The sequence below is a fragment of the Somniosus microcephalus genome, chromosome 5 (genome assembly GCF_052327205.1).
Source record: "Somniosus microcephalus isolate GS21.2 chromosome 5, FLI_Smic_1.0, whole genome shotgun sequence".
In the NCBI taxonomy this organism is placed as follows: Eukaryota; Metazoa; Chordata; class Chondrichthyes; order Squaliformes; family Somniosidae; genus Somniosus; species Somniosus microcephalus.
The window spans coordinates 255,214,086-255,236,198 of record NC_140991.1 but is presented as its reverse complement, the minus strand read 5'-3'; the positions used below and the strand labels follow the sequence as shown (position 1 = coordinate 255,236,198).

Below are 22,113 nucleotides of genomic sequence, written 5' to 3'. Positions count from 1 at the left end.
ATGCAGGGAGGATGTTTCCCCTTGCTGGGGGGTCTAGAATGAGGGGACACAGTCTGAGGATACGGGATAGGACATTTAGGACTGAGATGAGGAGAAATGTCTTCACTCAGAGGGTGGTGAACCTGTGGAATTCTCTACCACAGAAGGCTGTGGAGGACAATTCACTGAATATATTTAAGAAGGAGATAGATAGATTTCTAGACACAAAAGGCATCAAGGAGTATGGGGAGAGAGCAGGAATATGGTATTGAGATATAGGATCAGCCATGATCATATTGAATGGCGGAGCAGGCTCGAAGGGCCGAATGGCCTACTCCTGCTCCTATTTTTCTATGTTTCTATGCCACCCACTGATGATAATCCATTGCCACGTTTGCTTTCCGGGTCTGCTGATAAAGTAAAAGATGCTGATTAAACTGTCTCTTGATCATAGGCTAGACGCTGAAATAGCATAACATTTTCTGATAGCATTCTCCTGGTGTGAAGCCTTGCCCACAACCTCTGTGCCTGGCACACAAAGCTGTACATCCTTAAGACGTTGTGGCTGCCTTTCCGTTATAACGTCTTTATTTTGTTTTCTCGGTCCCTTTTGTTTCGTCAAACCCAAGGCTGGTAACGTGGTGACAGGCGAGATGGTTGAAGAGCTTATTCTCTCAGGAGCTGACATCATCAAAGTGGGCATCGGACCAGGTAAATGAGTAACGTAGCAGGTTATGAGGGAACAAAATGCTCTAAAGTTTAACTTAGGCTGATCTCAGTTTGTTCACATTCATTGATAAACACAATTACTTTCTTGTTTTCATTCTTTGAGGCTGGAAGGATGACTGAGTTTTAGTATCCTTGTTCATATAATATCCGTCCAATAGTCTCTGTGCCAAACAACTCGGACAAGCAGTTTTGAAACTCACATAATAGTTATTAAAAACCCCTCTGGGATGCTTTCCTGTGCATTTGTGCGTAAGTGTACTGTACAGTGTTGTACTGAGCCACACAGACCAAGAATGCCCAGGATTTTTTCAGTAATCCATGGATGTGTTTAACCTTCACTCCCAAGGCAACATGCAGCTCCTGAGTCCTGATCGACAGGCCCTCAAACCAAGGCAATTCAATCCTATTTATGTTTATATTTCCTATTTGCTGCTTTGTCCTGTTTGAACTCTGTGGCCCTAGAGCTTTGGAAAGGGCTGTTCTTGGTGCTGTTACCTCATCTGTTGGATAATCCTAAATCAGATCTATTAGCATCAGCAACTTGCGATATATGCAAATTAACGGAAACATTGATTTAAACATTATGACTTAGGCTAACATTTGCCCCACCAGATCTGGCTTGGAATGCTACATCAGGCCAGAGTTCCTATATTTGATGCAGATGAGGGAAAAATAGCCTCTACTATGTTTTCCACATTTGCCCAGTTGAACCCAGGATGCAGGGGCCACTTGTTTAACACCAGAGTCCAGTAGTCAAATCTCAGTTGAGGAGGCCTCGACATCAGGACAAGAGGGAGCTCTCCGTGAATGTTATCAGAGTGTGACCCATGCACAGGCCGCATCACCCGCAATCTCTGGCCTCAGACTAGCATGTTTCTCCAGCAGAGACCAGAAAACCTACCTCCCAAAGTGACCCCATGGTCAGAAATGGCCCAAGGCAGGGGATCATCTCCAGGATTGGTGGAAGTCCCACTCTACCCAAATGGCCCCCAGTCAGAAAGCCTAGACTAATACCTGCCCTCAAAGGCTCCATGGTATGCACGTATGTGGCCCATGAAGACAAAATATTGGACTAATCCACTAGTCAACCGATCTCTGTAGGGCTGCTACAACTGGGTGCAGTGTCCCTGTGATGGGGGAGGAAAAATTGACCAGGACTATTCCTCCTGGTCATCATCAAGCAACCCCTACTAGAAAGTGCATGTGCGTGGATGTTGGGTAATGACAGGCCTGGCACCATCTGTGATGTGCTCCACCTGCATGGCCCTCTCTCAGAAGTTGCTAGTGAATCACTGAAATAGGATTCAGATTGAATTAGATCTGGACTGACCCTTAAAACTCAGGCAAAACCACAAACAAACAGCCAAAGATTTGTTCCCAGTTTATAAAATACAAGCTTTTCAGGTGCCATGGTAACACGTTATTGATCTAAGACATGCTGTGGAGGGCTGTGAACTCTCTGTGTAACTTCTAAGTGTGAGTCTGCTTTCTCACGAGATCCTTGACATTGCCAGTGGGAGAGAAACCGGATGTAGACTGAGTGCTCCTCCTGAGAGAAAGAATGAAAACTGGCAAGCGGGTCACTAACCTGCTCAGGGCAAGAACCAAGTTGGGGTGAGGGGATTAGCACAAATTTACAGACAAAGATCATTTCTCATTAGGTCATTGTCTTACTGGATCATATTCTTCTCAGTGAAAGTATTAGAAAAAACACTTGATGGGGGAAAATTTGGTACATTAGCGCCAGCAGATGGTGCTAACGGGGCGCTAGAGCATTATCGCTGGGGCGAGGCGAATCCAGTGCCGCATGCCAAATCCCACTTCCCACCCCCCTCCCGCAGCGCCGCCGCTATCAGTTATTGTCAGGAGCCTCAACGCCAGGTGGATCGTGACGTCAGTGAGTGTGCAACGCTCACTGGCCGCCCGATCTGCAAAATTGATTGTTGCCGCCTACCTTAGCGCCTGAAGGAAACAGCGACAGGGAGAGCTGGTGTGAAGCACAAGGAAGCTGGCTCCAGGGACGTTATTTAAAGGGATCATCAGTAATGAGTTGCAGCAGGTTAGTGGAGTTTCAGTGCTTTCTTGTCAGTCTCATTCCGTGATTTCAAGGTTACTTATTATCAGGAGTGTAGTGGCAACTAAAAAGTAGCTACATTTATTCTTTAAAAAATAAAACTGCTACACTTGGTTACATTAATGGGGGCTGTACTGGCAGTCGACCTCACCCTCCGGGATCTACGGTGGAGGGAGCGGAGGCAGCGAGAAAGACTGGAATATGTGGCCAGAGGGAGGAGGAGGGCCATCAGGGCTCTTAACAGGAGGCCTTACCCTCCGAGGGTACTCCGAAAGCACTTCTCCTACCTCCAATTAAGCGAGGAGCAGTGTATAAGAAGACTCCGCTTCACCAACAAGATGGGCACAGAGCTCTGCCACCTCCTGCAACCAGACCTCCAGCCTCAGAGCAGGGTGACCACGGCTCTCTCAGTGGCTTTCAAGGTCACCGTCGCCCTCAATTTCTTCGCCAGCGGATCCTTCCAGTCTGCAACAGGAGACATAACTAACATCTCGCAGTTTGCAATCCATTGCTGCATCCGGGAGGTCACAGAGGCTCTCTACAGTAGGAGAAGGGACTACATTTCCTTCCCCTTCACCAGATAGAAGCAAGACGAGTGTGCCTGTGGCTTTGTCAGAATAGCGGGATTCCCGATGGTGCAGGGCCATTGACTGCACCCACATGGCTTTGTGGGCACCGCATAACAGTACTGAGATCTTCCATAATCGCAAAGGCTACCACTCACTTAATGTGCAATTGGTGTGCGACCACAGACAGCGAATCCTCAGTGTCAATGTCATTATCCTGGCAGCAGCCACGATGCCCTCATCCTGTGCCAGACTCTTCCAGCCACCACATCAAGTTCGCAGCTAACTGGTGCAAGACAAGGGCTATCCGCTCTCCACCTGGTTCATGACTCCCCTCCACAACCCCAACACTCCTGCCCAGCACTCATATAATGAGAGCCATGTTGCCACCAGGAACATCATCGAGCAGACCATCGGGGTGCTCAAGCAATGGTTCTACTGCCTTGACCACTCGGGAGGAGCCCTCCAGTACTCGGCTGAGCGGGTGTCCCATTACATGGTGGTCTGCTGCATGCTCCACAACTTAACCATCATGAGGGCCCAGCCCTTGCCACCAGGGATTGTGGGACGACCTCAGGAAGAGGGAGAGGAGGACGAGGAAGAAGAGGAAGACGAGGAGGAGGAAGAACAGGAGCAAGGGAGGAGGCAGCCACTGAATCGGCCTTCCGGAAAGGCGGTCTGTAACCACCCCATCAGACTGTGGTTCGAATGAATTAAACCCCAGATCCCTGTTGCTCACCACATCCCCATCATTCCATCCCTGTCGCAGGCCATATCACAGCGCAAAGCTGAAATGAGACACACCACAAAAGAATGCAAACTGAATTAATAAATTTATCAATAATCAGTGAACACATATTTACAACAACAATATTAACTATTCACCCTTGTGCAATCCCTTAGTGCTTCGCGTTACTGTGCCTCTGCCTACTCTAGTGCTCCTACAAAGTGTTGGCCCAGTGGCTGCAGCAGGGCAGGTGGAACGTTGCTGAGTGTCCGTGCAGGAGACTTCAGTGGCCTTGCAGGACGCCCTCCACCAGCTCTGGACCTGGAAGGCCTGGCTGTAGGCTGCACCACCTCAGCGTGGGCGGCAGCAGTCTGGGCTGACAGGCAGCGACAAGGGCAATGGCGGAGTGGCAATGGTGGGAGCAGGAATGCTGTCATCCTGAGAGAGGACAACAGGTTCCTGCGCCACTGACCCACTGCCACTGCCCCAGGGCAGCACCTCAGCATCACTACCAATCTGCTGGATCACAGATTGCTGGCCTGCTGCGACACCGTGAAAGCCCCGGTTGACGGTGGTAAACCCAGCCACAATGGCAGCAGTCAGAGCTTGCGTGGCATCAAGCTGAGACTGTATGAGAGCAGTCCGAGATTGGATGCCGCCCAGCATAGATTGCATTACAGCACTAAGATGTTGCTGCCATGGAAGCTGCCAGATTGCCCATCACAAGCGGCAGCAGGTCTGGGTCGCCACGGTCTCTCTGGGAGTCTACCATCCTTTGCAGAATGGAAATGATGGGCTCCATGGTGTGTGCAGAGCCTTGTGCAATGTTGGAGGCGGACTCCTCCATGCTCCTTATCATTACCGAAAGGCGCTCAGGCACGCTTGCCATTGCACCTATCATCTTCATGTGCATGCCCATCACCCTTCTTAATGACTCCCCATCGAGGTCCTCATCTGAGTCCTGTGCAGCAGAACTTGTATGTGAGCTTGCCCTCCGGGGAGCTGGCCCCCAAGCTACCCTTTTCCTCTGGCCTTGCTGCAGCTCACTCGTCCCCGGTGCCTCATCCTATGCAGATCCCGTGACTATACTAGCCTCTAAAGAATGCGTAGTGCCAGTGTCTCAGTTGGTGCTTGTGGGTGAGACATGCAGTGATGTGGTATGTTTTTTCTCCTCCTCTTCTCCGACCTCACTCTCTACGGTGCCCTCAGGGACAGGCTGCTCAGGTGCTTGCTGACAATCTGAAAGCAGAAAGGCACAAGAGTCGGGTTAAGGTGAGGCGAGGGTGCAGGAAGGGAGAAATGCATGCATACAGCATGATTAGCTGTAAAGTGCAAAAGGCTTGTGGGGTGAGGGGGAAGTGGGATGTGTGAAGAAGGTGTAGGGATGAACATACCGTTGTTGTCCCCAAGGGGGTCATCGTTGCCGGTGACCATGGCAGCTACCACCTGGCCCCAATAATCTGCAGCACTCTATTTTCCAGCGCAGACAGCGGTTGGGTGTCGGCTTGTCCCCCGCCTGTGCGCTCTTGCTCCCTCCTGTCGTGAGCCACTTTGGCCTGCAAGAGAAAAGAAAGTGTGTAGCAATGTGTTTGGGGATGTGCCTGTCATAGTTGAATAGCTGCCATTGTGTGCAGGGTGTGAGATGTTGGTTGGTAGAGATTGTTGGTGGGTGGTGCTTTGGGCAGTGTCTGAAGACTGTGGTTCAGATGGTGGTATGTAGCATTTGTCGAAGCATTCACTCACCCTGACCACCCGAGTGAGGTTGTTAAATTTCTTCCTGCACTGTGTGTAGATCCTGGGGACCACAGTGCTGCCTGAGACATGCTGCGCTACCTCCCTCTACATGGTGCGGAAGATATGTGGCTTGGCCTCCTGCCACTTGCCGAGTAGAGCACTGCCCTCCGCCTCCAATGCTTGATTGCAGTATCTGCGGGCTCTTTCCCTGGGGCGTGGATCTGCCAGGAGTACAGCTGCTTCAGTCCTCCGGCTCCTTCTCCTTGACCTGCTGCTGCTTGCTGAGGCAGCTGCACAGCCTGCAATGCTGAGAATTAGGTTCTGCAGCATCAGTGAACCTCCCCTTTAAGAACTGGAATATGCCTGTGGCAATCATGACTTGCGATTAGACTGCACCTGATCTTGGTCCACCCTTTGAGTGTAACGTCAAAGACCTGAATTAGGACTCCAATCATTTCTTTGAGCAGTGAGCACAAATTCTCCAACTTTTCTAATTATACTGCCCATTCCTGGGCTATAATGCATTTCTAGCCCTTAGGATTTAGCTATGCTTTGCTGTGTTAGCAACACTATGAGTGTGTGACTGTATCATCACATCTTGGGTAGTGTGGAGTTTGTGTATTTATAAAGAAAAATTAAATAGTTGGTGTCAAGACCACTGGTTCAGTACAGACATCACCCCAAGCATGCTTCATGATACCCTTTATGTGCACACTATAAAGTGTATTGTATGCATCAACCAAATGATACCTACCACACACACACACACAAAAACATACACACTCAAATCAGCCTCCTTTAAAGCCCAAAACTGCCCATAAGTTAGGACTAAGTTAACAATCTCACTTAGAGAATGGCAGGTGTAAGGAATGGAAGTGCCCCACTGGTGCACTATGGGAAGCTCCACTGAATCTGGGTTTAAAACACACTGACCCTGAATTTGCGGTCGGAGGCGTACCTCCTGAGTACGCTTCTGAATCACAAAATATTTCTGTACTTACCTCCTGGTTCCACAGCTACAGAGAGTTCCCTTCTCTGGCCTGCAGGCAACGCCTGCGTAAAGTCCCACAGATCCCGGGGCGCATGTGGTTCGCAAGCGTCCCTTGGATCACGTGGGCCCGGTCAACCAATCAAAAAGGGGGATTCATATGATTCTTATGGGGATTCCATTTATGTATGGAATCCCCATAAGCATATTAGAAATCGTCAAATAAATAAGAATTCACACCACTTAATAAAAATAAATGTTCCCATGTTCAAAATTAATTAAAGGACCCTTTAATTAAGCATTAAATAAAAATGTCATATTTTGAAAAATAAATTTGAACATTTTAAAATGGGCCAAAATTTACCTAAACTAATTTTAAATGTATGTGTATGTTTTAATCATTTTCAAAATTTTATTTTAACATTTATTTTAGCCCTTGCACTGGTAAAAGGCGGCCTTCTGCCTGTTTTTACCAGGTGTAAGGGTGTTGCGGGCATTCGCTGGGCAGCAGTTGGACAAATAGCCCCACTCTGCGCCAGCAAAAGCGAGTTTGTAGCAGATATGAAGGATCTGTCAATGTGAAACTTGACAAATCACAAGTTCCGGCATTTCGCGCATGCGCAGCGCATGTGGAAACCCGGAACTTGAGGCATTTCTGAAGGCTTCCGACAGTGTATGCTGTGTGTACGCTGTCGAAACTACCGTCATTTCAGGCCCAACATTGTTACACTGTGTTGAATTGAATGAATTGCAGGCGCAAATTCAACTTGGAGGATATGACAACAACAACAACTTGTATTTATATAGTGCCTTTAACGCAGTAAAATGTCCCAGGGTGCTTCACAGGAGTATTAAAAGACAAAAAATTTGACACCAAGCCACATAGGAGAAATTAGGGCAGGTGACCAAACGTTTGGTCAAAGAGGTAGGTTTTAAGGCGCGTCTTAAAGGAGGAAAGAAAGGTAGCGAACCGGAGAGGTTTAGGCAGGGACCTCTTGACACGGCAGGTCAAGGTGAGTGAAGGCTTCAGCAAATGCTGCATCCCACCATCTACACCACAAGCCTCTCACACTGCTCAATGCACCACTCACCTACCAACAATTTCTACCAAACACCACTCAGACCTCACAATCATAGCTTCACTTCGCTCTCAACCTTACCACTGCTGCAACACCCACACAAACATCTCACACCTTGCACACACTGACAGCTATTCAACTATGGAAGGCACATCACACAAACACATTGCACCACACTCACTCATACACTTCTGTTAAGTCTGTGTGTCCCAGTTATGCTTATTATAAATCACTGGACACAGACCACAAGAATAACTTTAACAGGTCTTTACTATTCGGAGGTCAGGGCTGAACTGCCCAGCAAATCCCTACACAACACTTATATACCGGTGTGGTCACCACCGGTATTACAGTATACAGCAGCCAAGAGAAAGTAGTACATCTCTTAAGGTAGTTCTCTTAAGGTGGAACAGGTTACATACACCACAATCCTACCTTTTTAGCTTAACAGTTATAACCCCATTTAACATAATAACATATATATATATACAACTTCATGCAAAACAGTTCAAAGATTCAGTCTCTGAGGAGGCCTCCTGATTCGAGTTGGATAACGCCTTTCAGGGGTCTCTGATTCTCGTTGCTGGGGTGACTCATCTAGTTGGTCTCTTATGGATTGGACATCATCATCAGGTACATTCACTTCTGAGGTAGATGCTTCAGGTTCACTAACTTCTTCCACGGTTGTCTCTGCCGTAACCATGGGTTCGACCCTTGTTCTCGATTCTACCAGTTGGTCAGCATGACGCCGTATTACATTTTCACCAATATCTACCATGTACATCAGGGGTCCTTGTCTGGCCCGAATTGTTCCAGATTGCCATTTCTCGTTTTTATAGTCCCGGGCTAACACTGGTTGTCCTATTTCGAAACTCCGAGTGGTCTTGTTATTTATATGCTGGAACTGTTTGTTTTCAACTTCCCTCCGCACATTTGGTTTTAACAAGTCCAACCTGGACCGCAACCTCCTGTTATAGAACATCATGGCAGGACTTTGGTTTGTCACTGCATGAGTGGCGTTTCGATATGCCAGTAGGAATTTGTCCACCTTGTGTTGTAGTGGAATCTGATCTTCGCTCATGGCCTTTATTGCTTTTTTGAACGTTTGTACAAATCTCTCGGCCAACCCGTTTGTAGCCGGATGATATGGGGCAGAGGTATAATGTTTCACCCCATTCTTCTTCATGAATTTCTGGAATTCTTCTGACACGAACTGCGGTCCGTTGTCTGAACATATTTGTTCTGGCAATCCATTTCTTGCAAATATCGTTCTTAGCACCGCGATCATCTTTTCCGAGGTAGTGGTAGTCATCTTAATCACTTCTGGCCATTTAGAATGTGCGTCCACCGCAATTAAAAACATGGAGTCCATGAATGGACCAGCAAAGTCAATATGTACACGTTGCCATGGGGTTGAAGGCCATTCCCATGGATGCAGCGGTGCAATCGGAGGTGCATTTTGCACTTTTTGGCACCCTGAGCAGCTTTTCGTCAGATCCTCTATCTGTTGGTCGATACCCGGCCACCACACATAAGCCCTAGCAAGGCTTTTCATCTTGACTCCCCCCAGATGACCTTCATGCAGTTCCTTTAGAACTCTCTCTCTTAACTTAGGAGGAATAATCACCCTTGTTCCATACATCAATGTTCCTTGACAGACGGACAGCTGTTCTCGTCTTGCTGAGAATGCCGGTAACAGTGGATCACCATGTGCTGGCCATCCCTTCACTGTCACTTCGTAGACCCGGGACAGTGTCGGGTCGTTCCTGGTTTCTCTTTCAATACTTGCATTGGTGACTGGTAAACATTCGATGATGGTCGAGTGAAATAACTCAACAGGGTCAACCGTCGGTGCCTCCTCCTCTGTAGGTAGTGGCAGGCGCGACAGCCCATCAGCATTACCATGCTGCTTTGTACCTTTGAATTCTATCTGATATTGATGTGCCCCCTAGGAAAAGGGACCATCTCTGGAGTCTCTGTGCTGTCATCACCGAACCACCCTTCTTAGGGTTAAAAATGGATACCAACAGCTGGTGGTCTGTCAGAAGCGTAAACTTTTGGCCCTGCAGGTAATGATTAAACTTCTTTACTCCCCACACAAGGCTGAGAGCCTCCCTATCTATCTGAGCATAGTTGCGCTCAGCGGAGGTCAATGATCTGGATGCGAACGCAACTGGCCTCTCCAGGCCATTTGGCAACTTGTGTGAGAGTACTGCCCCAATATCATATGGAGAAGCATCACAAGCCAAACGAATAGGCAGCGTTGGGTTGAAGTGAGCCAACACTTCCTCTGAGGTGATCAATGCCTTGCTTTTGCGAAAGGCCCTCTTACAGTCCTCGCTCCACTTCCATGGTACTCCCTTCTGCAAAAGAGCGTTCAGCGGGTGCAGCACCGTGGATAAATTTGGCAGAAACTTATGGTAATAGTTAATCAACCCTAGGAACGACCTCAACTGGGATACATTATCCGGAGCGGGAGCCTTCACAACAGCTTCGATCTTGTCAGGAGACTTATGAAGCCCCTCCTGGTCAATGACATGACCACAGTACGAGATCCGCTTCTGAAAGAACTCACATTTCTGGCGATTAACTCGAAGTCCATATTCTTTCAATCTGGTGAGCACCAGTTCCAAATTTGCAAGGTGTTCCTCGTCATCATCTCCTGTAATCAGAATATCGTCCAGGTAACATTGTGTGCCTGGAATTCCCTGTAACACCTGCTCCATGGCCCTCTGCCAAATTGCTGGAGCCGATGCCACTCCAAAAACCAGTCTATTATACCGGTACAAGCCTCTATGCGTGTTGCTCGTGAGATACTGGCGTGACTCTTCCTCAACTTCCATCTGTAAGTACGCCTGCGCCAGGTCTATCTTGGTGAAGTGTTTCCCACCAGACAACGAAGCGAAGATATCCTCAATCCGCGGAAGCGGATACTGCACCGTGTGAAGCACCGGATTAACAGTGATCTTGAAATCTCCACAGATGCGAACCTTCCCCGGTTCCCCCGGCTTGTTGCTCGATGAACACTTCATGACGGGGACAATGGGCGTGGCCCACTCACTCCAGTCTACCTTAGACAGTACTCCTGAACGTTCTAGCCCTTCCAGCTCAGCTTCCACAGCAGGTCGTATCGCATAAGGTACCGGTCTGGCTTTGAAAAATTTCGGGTTTGCATGTTCTTCAACCTTGATGTTTGCCGTAATTCCTCTGTGTTCCCAGTCCCTGTTGGAACACCTCTTTAGCATCGTCCAATATTCTGGACAATCGTTTAGGTTTGACATCTTTTTTACCGGAATCTACCGTTAGTGCTTTTAAGGAATGCCAGTCCATATTTATTTTCCTAATCCACTCCCGTCCCAGTAGCACATATAAGTCCATTCCTCGGCTTTCTTTGCCCTTGTGGACCACCTTTACCTCTATCTTCCCGATGGGGTATACTCTTTGCCCCGTGTATGTTTTCAATACAATCTCCGTATCCCGTAGGGGAATATGTGGGAATAACCTTTTGTAATCTTGCTTATTCATGACCGTCAATGCCGATCCAGTGTCCAATTCCATCTTCACTTGGACTCCTGCTATCTGAAGTGTGACCCAGATTGTTTGGAGGTCTGCTTCCTTACCAACATTGTGTACTCTTAGACTACCCAGTTCATTACTGCTGGAGTCTGAATTTGACTTCTGTTCGTTCGAACTGTTCTCTGTCACCTTGTGTACCTTTCTGTACTTTTCCTGCGGTGACTTTTTGTTGCTGGTCTTCTTTCCTGACCGGCATACTTGATGCGCTATCAATTACTCATAAAAGACTGAGAGTTAGAAGAGTAACCAAAGGCTTTTATTAACAACAGAATGGAGGTCTGCCTCGCGTGGTCGACCGGTCCATGATACTAAGGGCTGGGGAGCAGTCACCTTTATACTAGGACCTGTGGGAGGAGTCAGCCGAGGCATGTCCAGGCATGTACACAGTGGAATACAAACAGGACAAACAGGAATACAAACAGTGGTTTACCACATTCACCCCTTGTTTAAAATTGAGTCCGGCGGGGTGAAGTGTATTCAAAGTTAGTGTATTGGAGTCTCTCCGGAGGTCTTGTCTGCCGCTGTGATCTGCGTGGCGACGGCAGGGGTAGTGAAGTTTCCGGCGTCGAGTCCAGCGTAGGCTGTGGCACAGGCGTGTCGTCCTCGTAGATGTCGAGCGGGTCGCGGGGCCCAGGCCTGCCGTCTGCTGGGGCTGGATATCGGATCGTGGGGGGTGGTGGTAGTGGGTAGTGGGTTACTGCGGCCCCCGAGGGTGCAAGGTCTCTTATGGAGACTGTGTCCTCCCGCCCGTCCGGGTATGCGATGTAAGCATACTGGGGGTTGGCGTGGAGGAGGTCGACCCTCTCGACCAGGGGGTCCGTTTTATGGGTCCTCACGTGTCTTCTCAGTAGGACCGGCCCTGGGGACGTCAGCCATGGCGGTAGCGATGTCCCCGATGTGGACTTCCTTGGGAAGACAAACATTTTCTCATGAGGGGTGGCGTTAGTGGCAGTGCAGAGCAGTGACCGAATAGAGTGGAGCGCATCGGGGAGCACATCCTGCCAGCGGGAGGTTGGAAGGCCCCTAGACTTTAAGGCTAGCAGGACGGCCTTCCAAACTGTCGCATTTTCTCTTTCCACCTGTCCGTTCCCCCGGGAGTTGTAACTGGTGGTCCTGCTTGTGGCAATACCCCTAGTTAGCAGGTACTGACGGAGTTCGTCGCTCATAAACGATGAGCCCCGGTCGCTATGGATATAGCTGGGGAAGCCGAACAGGGTGAAGAGGTTGTTCAGACATTTAATGACCGTGGCACTGGTCATGTCCGGGCAGGGGAAGGCGAACGGGAAACGGGAGTACTCATCAATAATATTGAGGAAGTACACATTGCGGTCGGAGGAGGGGAGAGGCCCTTTAAAATCGACGCTCAGGCGCTCGAAGGGGCGAGTGGCTTTTATCAGGTGGGCCCTGTCTGGTCTATAAAAGTGCGGTTTGCACTCAGCGCAGACTTGGCAGTTCCTGGTCATGGTCCTGACCTCCTCAATAGAGTAAGGCAGGTTGCGGGCCTTGATGAAGTGGAAGAACCTGGTGACCCCCGGGTGGCAGAGGTCATTGTGGAGGGCCCGCAGTCTATCGATCTGCGCGCTGGCGCAGGTGCCACGCGATAGCGCATCCGGGGGTTCATTTAGCTTCCCGGGCCGGTACAAGATCTCGTAGTTGTAGGTGGAAAGTTCGATTCTCCACCTCAAGATCTTGTCATTTTTGATTTTGCCCCTCTGCTTGTTGTTAAACATAAAAGCAACTGAACGCTGGTCAGTGAGCAGGGTAAATCGTTTTCCGGCCAGGTAGTGCCTCCAATGACGCACAGCCTCCACAATCGCCTGGGCCTCCTTCTCAACAGCGGAGTGTCTGGTCTCCGGGCCTTGGAGGGTTCGTGAAAAGAAGGCCACGGGTCTCCCCGCCTGATTGAGGGTAGCGGCCAGGGCAAAGTCAGACGCGTCGCTTTCCACCTGGAAGGGGATGGATTCGTCCACTGCGTGCATGGTGGCTTTGGCAATGTCCTCCTTGATACGGTGGAAGGCTAAGCGGGCCTCTGCCGTCAAGGGAAAAGAGGTGGACTTGATCAGCGGACGGGCCTTGTCCGCATAGTAGGGGACCCACTGGGCGTAATAGGAGAAAAACCCTAGGCACCTCTTCAGGGCCTTGAGGCAGTGGGGCAGTGGAAGTTCCATAAGGGGACGCATCCGGTCGGGGTCGGGGCCGATGACTCCGTGTTCCACAACACAGCCAAGGATGGCGAGGCGGTTTGTGCGGAATATGCACTTCTCCTTGTTATATGTCAGGTTTAGGAGTTGGGCGGTGCGGAGGAATTTTTCGAGGTTTGCGTCATGGTCCTGCAAGTCACGGCCGCAGATGGTCACATTGTCCAGATATGGGAAAGTGGCCTGCAACGCATTTTGATCTACCATCCGGTCCATCTCCCTTTGGAAGACGGAGACCCCGTTGGTGACGCCAAAGGGAACCCTAAGGAAGTGATAGAGGCGGCCGTTTGCCTCAAAGGCAGTGTACTGGCGGTCCTCAGGGCGGATGGGGAGCTGGTGGTACGCTGATTTCAGGTCAATGGTCGAGAAGACGCGGTACTGCGCGATCTGGTTGACCATATCAGCTATACGGGGGAGTGGGTAGGCGTCCAGCAGGGTGTAGCGATTTATTGTCTGGCTGTAGTCGATGACCAGGCGCTGCTTCTCGCCGGTCTTAACGACCACAACCTGGGCTCGCCAGGGGCTGGTGCTGCCCTCAATAATCCCTTCTTTCAGGAGCCGCTCCACTTCGGTTTTAATGAAAACCCTGTCCCCGGCACTGTATCGCCTGCTCTTTGTGGCGATGGGCTTACAGTCGGGGGTGAGGTTAGCAAACAGTTGGGGGGGGGTGACTCTGAGTGTGGAGAGGTTGCACCTGGTGCGCGGCGGGCAGTTTGGAAGCTGCTGGCTGCGGACTGTGAGTGGGGGTAGGGGTCCACCGTACGCCATCGTAACACTTTTAAGGTGGCACTGAAAATCTAACCCCAGCAGGACGGCAGCGCAGAGGTCAGGCAGGACCAGAAGTTTAAAATGATCGTACACGGTCCCGTCTACTACGAGTGTCACCACGCAGTAGTCGCCGATGTCCGCCGACTGGGACTCGGAGGCCATAGAAATCCGCTGTTGCGCAGGCAGGACTGGGAGAGAGCAACGCCGCACCGTGTCGGGGTGGATGAAGCTCTCCGTGCTCCCAGAGTCAAAAAGGCAGATTGTATCGTGACCATTTACCTTAATGTCCATTGTGGAACTGGCCAGTTGGTGCGGTCTCGCTTGGTCCAGTGTAACGGATGCCAGCGTAGGGGTCGGTGTGTCGCTGCGGGTATCAGATGAGGCGGTGTCGGGGGCCTGCTGCGTCCCGGCTGTCGTCCAAGATGGCGGCGTCCATGATCCCCATGTGGCTGGAGGCGTCCAAAATGGCTGCTGTACCGGTGATTCGCACATGGCCGGGGAGGTCCAAGATGGCGGCCCGCATGGCCCACACGCGGCGCTGCTGGGGTTCGGGGTGGCTTTGGCCCTGCAGACGCTAGCGTAGTGTCCCTTCTTCCCGCAGCCCGAGCAGATCGCGTTTTTCGCCGGGCAGCGCGCTCTGGGGTGTTTTGCCTGGCCACAGAAGTAGCATTTCTGGCCTTGGGGCACTGCTGTCTGGCCTTGGGACACTGCTGCGGTAGTTGGGCCGTTGTTGGGGTGTGGCTGGGGTGGCACGGCGCTATGAGGCGGTCCTACCGTGTCCCAGGCTGTCATTCCCCGCGGCGTCCACGGTGCAGAGGAGTAGGCATCCATGCCCTGGTAGGCTGCATCCAACGATAGTGCGAGTTCAGAGGCCTTGTTGAGGTCGAGGTTACTCTGCTCCAACAGTCGCTGTCGGGTGTAATTGGATCTGTGGCCCGCTACAAAAGCGTCCCGGATAAGTTCCTCTGTGTACACGGCGGCCTTTACATCCTTACAACCACAGGCCCGGCCAAGCACAGACAGTGCCTGAAGGTATTCCACGGTCGATTCCCCAGGTTGTTGTTTACGACTCCCCAGGAGGTGCCTGGCGTACACTTCGTTCACTGGGCGCGTGTACTGGTCCTTGAGGAGCTTGATAGCGTCCGCGTACGAGGTCGCGTCTTGGATGACCGAGTACACTCGGTGGTTCACTTTGGAGGTCAGGACATCCAGTTTGTCCTCGTCCGATTTGATTGCTTCGGAGGCGGTCAGGAATTTTTCGAAACACTTAAGCCAGTGAGTAAACTTGGTGGATGAGTCCGCCTGCCGATGATCTAAGTCCAGGCATGCTGGTGTGAGGATCTTCTCCATTATAAAAATGTTGTTAATAAAATTGATGCGCTATCAATTACTCATAAAAGACTGAGAGTTAGAAGAGTAACCAAAGGCTTTTATTAACTACAGAATGGAGGTCTGCCTCGCGTGGTCGACCGGTCCATGACACTAAGGGCTGGGGAGCAGTCACCTTTATACTAGGACCTGTGGGAGGAGTCAGCCGAGGCATGTCCAGGCATGTACACAGTGGAATACAAACAGGACAAACAGGAATACAAACAGTGGTTTACCACAATACTTTAGCTATGTGACCAAGCCTGCCACATTTTCTGCATTCCTGATTTTTGAACCAGCACTGGTTCTGATCGTGCGTTGTCTTTCCACAACGATAACATTTTACTGTACCCAAGACCATTTGATTGGTGCAGAGTTCCGGTGACCGTAGCTGCATTTCCGCAGTGCCTCTCACTGCGGCTTCGTGCGATGCTGCAATAGTGACAGCTTTATCAAGCGTAAGATCATTCTCCTCAAGCAGTCGCTTTTGTGTTCCTTCTTTTAACAATCCACACACAAATTTATCTCTCAGCGCATCTGCTAGTCCTGTTCCAAACTGACAGTACTTTGATAGCTTACGCAGTTCAATTAAAAATTCAGCGTTGCTTTCGTCTTTCAGCTGCGTTCTTCTGTAAAATTTAAATCGTTCCGCTATCATCAGCGGCGTGGGGTTTAAATGATTTTTCAGGACAGTAACAATATTCGCGAAAGTCTGATCCGCCGGTTTATCTGGTGACAGAAGGTGCTTCAATAGCCCGTATGTCTTCGCACCCATTGAGCTTAATAAGGTTAGTGCTTTCTCATCATCTGGTACCTTATTTGCTTTACAATAAACTTCCATGCGTTCTACATACGTGGTCCAATCTTCGATATCACTATCAAAGGTATTAATGTTCCCATGTTTAGGCATCCTTGCAAGTTTAAAAAAAAAAATCTTTTTCTCAAAATGGCGGCTTCCCGCGCTTGTCTTCTTCCCCCACCTACTAAAATGGCGGTTTCCCGCGTTTGCCTTCTTCCCCCGCTGGCTGCAATGGCGATTGCCGTGCTGCTGCCGTTCTTGCCTCCCCAGCGGTTCTCATGCAGCCCGGTCCTTTACACCGGCTGCGTTTGAGTTCTCCGCGGCTCTCGTGCCTTAAGCTGCCCCAGTCGCTGCGCCTCTCGGCCTCGATTGCAGCCCGGCCCTTTTCACCGGCTGTGGTCGAGTTCTCCGCCCTTTTTCCTCCGTTTTCCCTCCCCCACTCCACAGTCAACGCGGCCGACTTTCTGCTCGTGTCGCTGATCGGCTTACCCACCACCGTGGTAGAAGGGATGATCACTGCCTGTCGCTGATGGAGGGCTTCGTGGTCAGAATTTTTCTTTTTAACCCGGGTTCTCGATGCCTCCCGTGCGATGGTGCTCAGCAGGATGATGAGGGCGGATGCCTCTTCTCGACGCCTGTTCTGAGGACGAAGCTGCCTTGGATGTAAAACTGCCGCAGGGTAAGATCGGACTCGTCGCCACTGTTAAGTCTGTGTGTCCCAGTTATGTTTATTATAAATCACTGGACACAGACCACAAGAATAACTTTAACAGGTCTTTACTATTCGGAGGTCAGGGCTGAACTGCCCAGCAAATCCCTACACAACACTTATATACCGGTGTGGTCACCACCGGTATTACAGTATACAGCAGCCAAGAGAAAGTAGTACATCTCTTAAGGTAGTTCTCTTAAGGTGGAACAGGTTACATACACCACAACTTCCCTTTCTCTTGCAGGCTAAGGTCACACACAATCGCCGGGAGCAGCGGCAAGCAGTGATACAGGCCTTGAGCCAACTGGAGGAGCGAGTGCTCGATATCATTGGATGGGAAGTCACCAAGGCCGTGGTAACAGGCGAAGTTGAAGCCCTTGGGGACAACAGCGGTATGGTCATTCCTAATCCTTCTTCTCACATCCCACTTCCCCCTCATCCCACAATCTCTTCTCATTTACAAGCTGCTGATGCTGTATGCATGCATATCCTGCTCTCCCCTGCTTCCCCTCACCACTACCTGACCCTTGTGCTCTCTGCTTTCCGATAACTAAGAGCAAGCAGCCACAGAGCCTGTTCCTGAGGTGATGAAGAAGAAGAAGGTACACCGTCACTGCATCTGACACTCGCCGACACCAGCTCAGAAACTGGCACTGCACAGAATTTAAAGGGATCTGCATGGAGTGAGGCACCGAGCACAAGTGGGCTGCAGCAAGGCCAGGGGGAAAGGTTAGCTCGGGGGCTAGCTCCTCGGCAGGTGAGTTCGTGCACAGGATCTGCTGCACACAACTCATAAGGACCTCGATGGGGCAGCCTTCAGAAGAAGGGTGATGGGCATGCACACCGAATTGCTAGGTGCAATGGCAAGCCTGCCGGAGAGCTTCTTGGTAATGTCAAGGAGCATGGTGGAGTTCGCCTCTAACATTGGCTGCGGCTTTGCGCAGAGGTTGGAGCCCATGATTTCCAGGCTGGAAGTGATGGACAACTCCAGAAGAGACCCTGTCGACCCAGACATGATGCTACGTCTGATGGGCGATGTCACAGCTGCCATAGCAGCACAGGCGGAAGCGACCCAATGTCGCAGTACTGCAGTGGAAGCGCAGACCGCTCTCCTGCAGTCTCAGCTTGCTGCCACCCAAGCTCAGACTGCTACCTTTGTGACTAGGTTTACCAGGATCGAATGGGGCTTGCAGGGTGTTGCAGCAGGCCAGCAATCTGTCCTCCAACAGGGGTGTGGCAATGGGTCTGTGGAGCAAGAACCTGCTGACCTCTCTCAGGATGACAGCATTCCTACTCCCACCACTGCCACTCCGCCATTGCCCTTGCCGCTACCTAACATCCAGCCAGCCCAGACTGCTGCCGCACATGCTGAGGTGGTGCAGTCGACAGCCGGGCCTTCCAGGTCCAGAGCTGGTTGATGTCGTCCTGCAAGGCCATCTGAAGTATCCCTCACGGAAACTCAGCAGCCTTCCACTAGCCATACCAACCAGGAAAGGGTACCCGAACGACAGGCACTAAGGGATTGCACAAGGGTGATTAGTTGATATTGTATTTGCGAATTGATTAATGATAAATTTATTAATTTTGTTTCGAATCATTGTTTTGTGGTGGCTCTCATTTCAGCTTTGTGCCCAGGAGGACACTGTGATATTCCGTGACAGAGGGATGGTATGATGGGGATGTGGTTGATGATGTGATGAGCAACGAGGATCTGACATTTCATTCACTGGAATCGGAGTCTGATGATGCATTCACGGACAGCTGTGCAGAAGGTGGATTTGCTGCCTGCCTACTCCCTTTCTCCTCATCTCCCTCACCGTCTTTCTGAGGCGGTCCTGCAGTCCCTGCTGGCAAGGGCTGAGCCAAGTTGTGAAGCATGCAGAAGACCACCACGAAATGGGGCACCCAATACAATACAATACAATACAAATCGCTTTATTGGCATGATAAGGTACATCTTATGTTGCCAAAGCATCAAAATACATTTATGGTTGAACACATAAACGCGGTTCCATTCATACAGTGTATAAACAGGTATATCCCTGAGTTTATAAATATATTTTCGCCTTGTTTATATATACTCTTGTCTTAGTTTACTGGTTGTCCCTCTGTTCATGGCAAGCTGTAACATAGTGTGCCGCCAGTGTTACACAGCTTCTCTCCTCCCCCAGTAGGAATGGGAGTTTTTGGTTGTCAGTCAGATTTCTGAATTCAGGGCATATTTGTGAGAATTTTTGATAGAAATTCTCTCTGATGCCCTGATATTTTCCACAGGCTGTGAGGAAGTGCATCTCTGTCTCAACTACTCCCTGACTGCAGTGAGAGCATATCCTGTCTTCTCTTGGCAGCCTGGTCTGCCTGTGTCTGCCTTTTTCGATCGCTAGGCTATGTTCGCTAAGTCTGTACCTTGTCAAGGTTCTTCTCAGTTTGTTATCCTTTACCATGGTCAGGTAATCAGCTATGTTGTATTGTCTGTTTAGGGCCAAGTAGCAATTGAGTTTGCTTTGGGTTTTTGTTGTTTCTGCCCAATATGACAGATATTTTTCCTTTTGCTTAGCGACGATTGTGTTGGGTCGAATTCTTTGTGTTACCCTGTCACTGTCCTGGGACTGGTTATTGTTAGTATTGTTATTAGTTACTTTATTGAGTCCCAGGACTAGTTGACTGAGGGTATTCTTCTTTATGGTCAGCTCTTGGCATTTCAGGGCGTCGTAGTGATAGCATTGGGGGTTGCTCATTTGTAGGTGATTCCAAAATTTGGTGGCTCTTTTTTGGATAGTGATTATTAATGGGTATTGGCCTAGTTCCGCCCTGCATGCGTTGTTTACTGTTTTCCTTTGAGTCCGGAGGATACTTTTACAGAATTCCGCATGTAGGATCTCAATTGGGTGTTTGTCCCATTTTGCAAAATCTTGTTGTGTTAGTGGTCCCCAGACCTCACTGCCATAAAGTGCAATTGGTTCAATTACTGATTTGAAAATTTTGAGCCAAATGCTAATTGGGATTTCTATTTGGATTGATTTTTTGATGGCATAGAAAGCCCTTCTTGCTTTCTCTTTCAGTTCATTCACAGCCAGTTTGAAGTTTCCCGTAGAACTGATTTTTAAGCCCAAGTATGTGTAGTGAGTGGTTCGCCAAGTACTGGAGGGCTCTTCCCGAGTGGTCAAGGCAGCGGAACCGTCGCTTGAGCACCCCGATAGTCTGATCGATGATGTTCCTGGTGGCACCATGGCTTCATTATATGAGAGCTGGGCACGATTGTTGGGGTTGCGGAGGGGAGCCATCAGCTAGGTGCAGAGCGGATAGCCCTTGTCTCTGAGCAGCCACTCTTGGGTTTGACGTGGTGGGTGGAAGATTGTTAGCACACTGGACTGACGCAGGGTCAAGGCATCATGACTGCTGCCAGGATAGCAGGCATTGACCATCGGGATGCGCTGTGCATGGTCGCACAACGACTGCATATTAAGTGATTGGCATTCTTTGCGGTTACGGAAGATGTCAGTATTGTTATGCGGTACCTGCAAAGTCACATGGGTGCAGTCGATGGCGACCTGCACCATGGGGAATCCCGCTATCCTGGCAAAGCCACAAGCACGCTCTTCCTGCTTCTCACTGGTGATGGGGAAAGAAATGTAGTCCCTTCTGGAGTACAGAGCCTCTGTGACCTCCCGGATGCAGCGATGGACGGTGAACTGGGAGCTGTTAGCTATGTCTCCTGCTGCAGACTGGAAGGATCCCTGGCAAAGAACTTGAGGGCCACGGTTACCTTGAGGACCACTGGGAGAGCCGTGGTCACCCTGCTCTGAGGCTGGAGGTCTGGTTGCAGGAGGTGGCAGAGATCTGTGACCACCTCCTTGCTGAAGCGGAGCCTTCTATTCTAATGCACTGCTCCTGGCTTAAATGGATAGAAGAGAATTACTTTCGGAAGACCCTAGGTGGGTCAAGCCTCCTGTTGAGAGCCCTCCTGGCCCCCCTCCTCCTCCCTCTGTGCACATCTCCTTCTCTTCCTCGCTGCTTCTGCTCCCTCTCCCAAAGATACTTGAGCGCGAGGGGTTTGGCAGTAGAGCCCCCATGACTGTGAGCAAGTGAGCAGAAGCCTTTAAATAAGAATGAAGGCGTTCCCCACTTGCCCCAAAACTGCGTTACCTTAGGACCATAATGATAGCAAGCGTGGTCATCAGCAGCGCTGCCGCCCAGCCGAAATTGGCGGCCGCCGCGAGACCCGCTGGCAGCTTGCGGAAGTGCGGCAGCCGCCATTTTTTTTCCAAATCGGGCCTTAACAGCCAGCGGTAAGACTGAATTTCTAGACCCTAGAATGTAATCCTCACGTTTTTTGTCCTGGGGAGGTAATTGTCGCAGTGTTGTGCTGTGCTGCTGGGAGCCATTTTCTCCACATTACAGCTGCTGAAATTCAATCACCAATTTGAAACCTTGCTGAAAATCCATGAAATTGCACAATCATCCTACCAAACAGTACGTGAGGCACAGCTCATTGACAAGAACACATGGAAAGTGCAATTTAAGCCAGAACAGGGCTCAATGTACTAATGTGTCATGCTTCACCTACTCCTGTCAAATGTCAATTTGTTCCAGTTAGGAGTACTCTCCCTGCAGAGTCAGAAGGTTGTGGGTTCAAGCCCCACTCCAGGACTGGAGCATGTAATCTAGGCCGACACTTCAGTGCAGTCCTCCTGCATCATTGGGGGTGTCATTCTTTAAACCAAGGCCCTTCTGCCCAGTGAAGTGGATGTGCCAGATCCTATAGAACTATTCAAAGCAAGAGTGGGGAGTTCTCACAGTGCCCTGGCCAACATTC

At 50.2% G+C, this 22,113-nt stretch overlaps 1 protein-coding gene across 2 annotated transcripts in view; it reads left to right on the top strand.

Annotated features, from left to right (window-relative positions):
• The window catches only part of LOC147117664 (GMP reductase 1), a 131,258-nt gene that overhangs the window by 48,501 nt on the left and 60,644 nt on the right, over positions 1-22,113 (top strand). For both annotated transcript variants that reach the window (XM_085988849.1, XM_085988850.1), the window contains exon 5: positions 609-690. In XM_085988849.1, the coding sequence (XP_085844975.1) occupies positions 609-690 (82 nt within the window). The remainder of the gene's footprint in view (positions 1-608; positions 691-22,113) is intronic.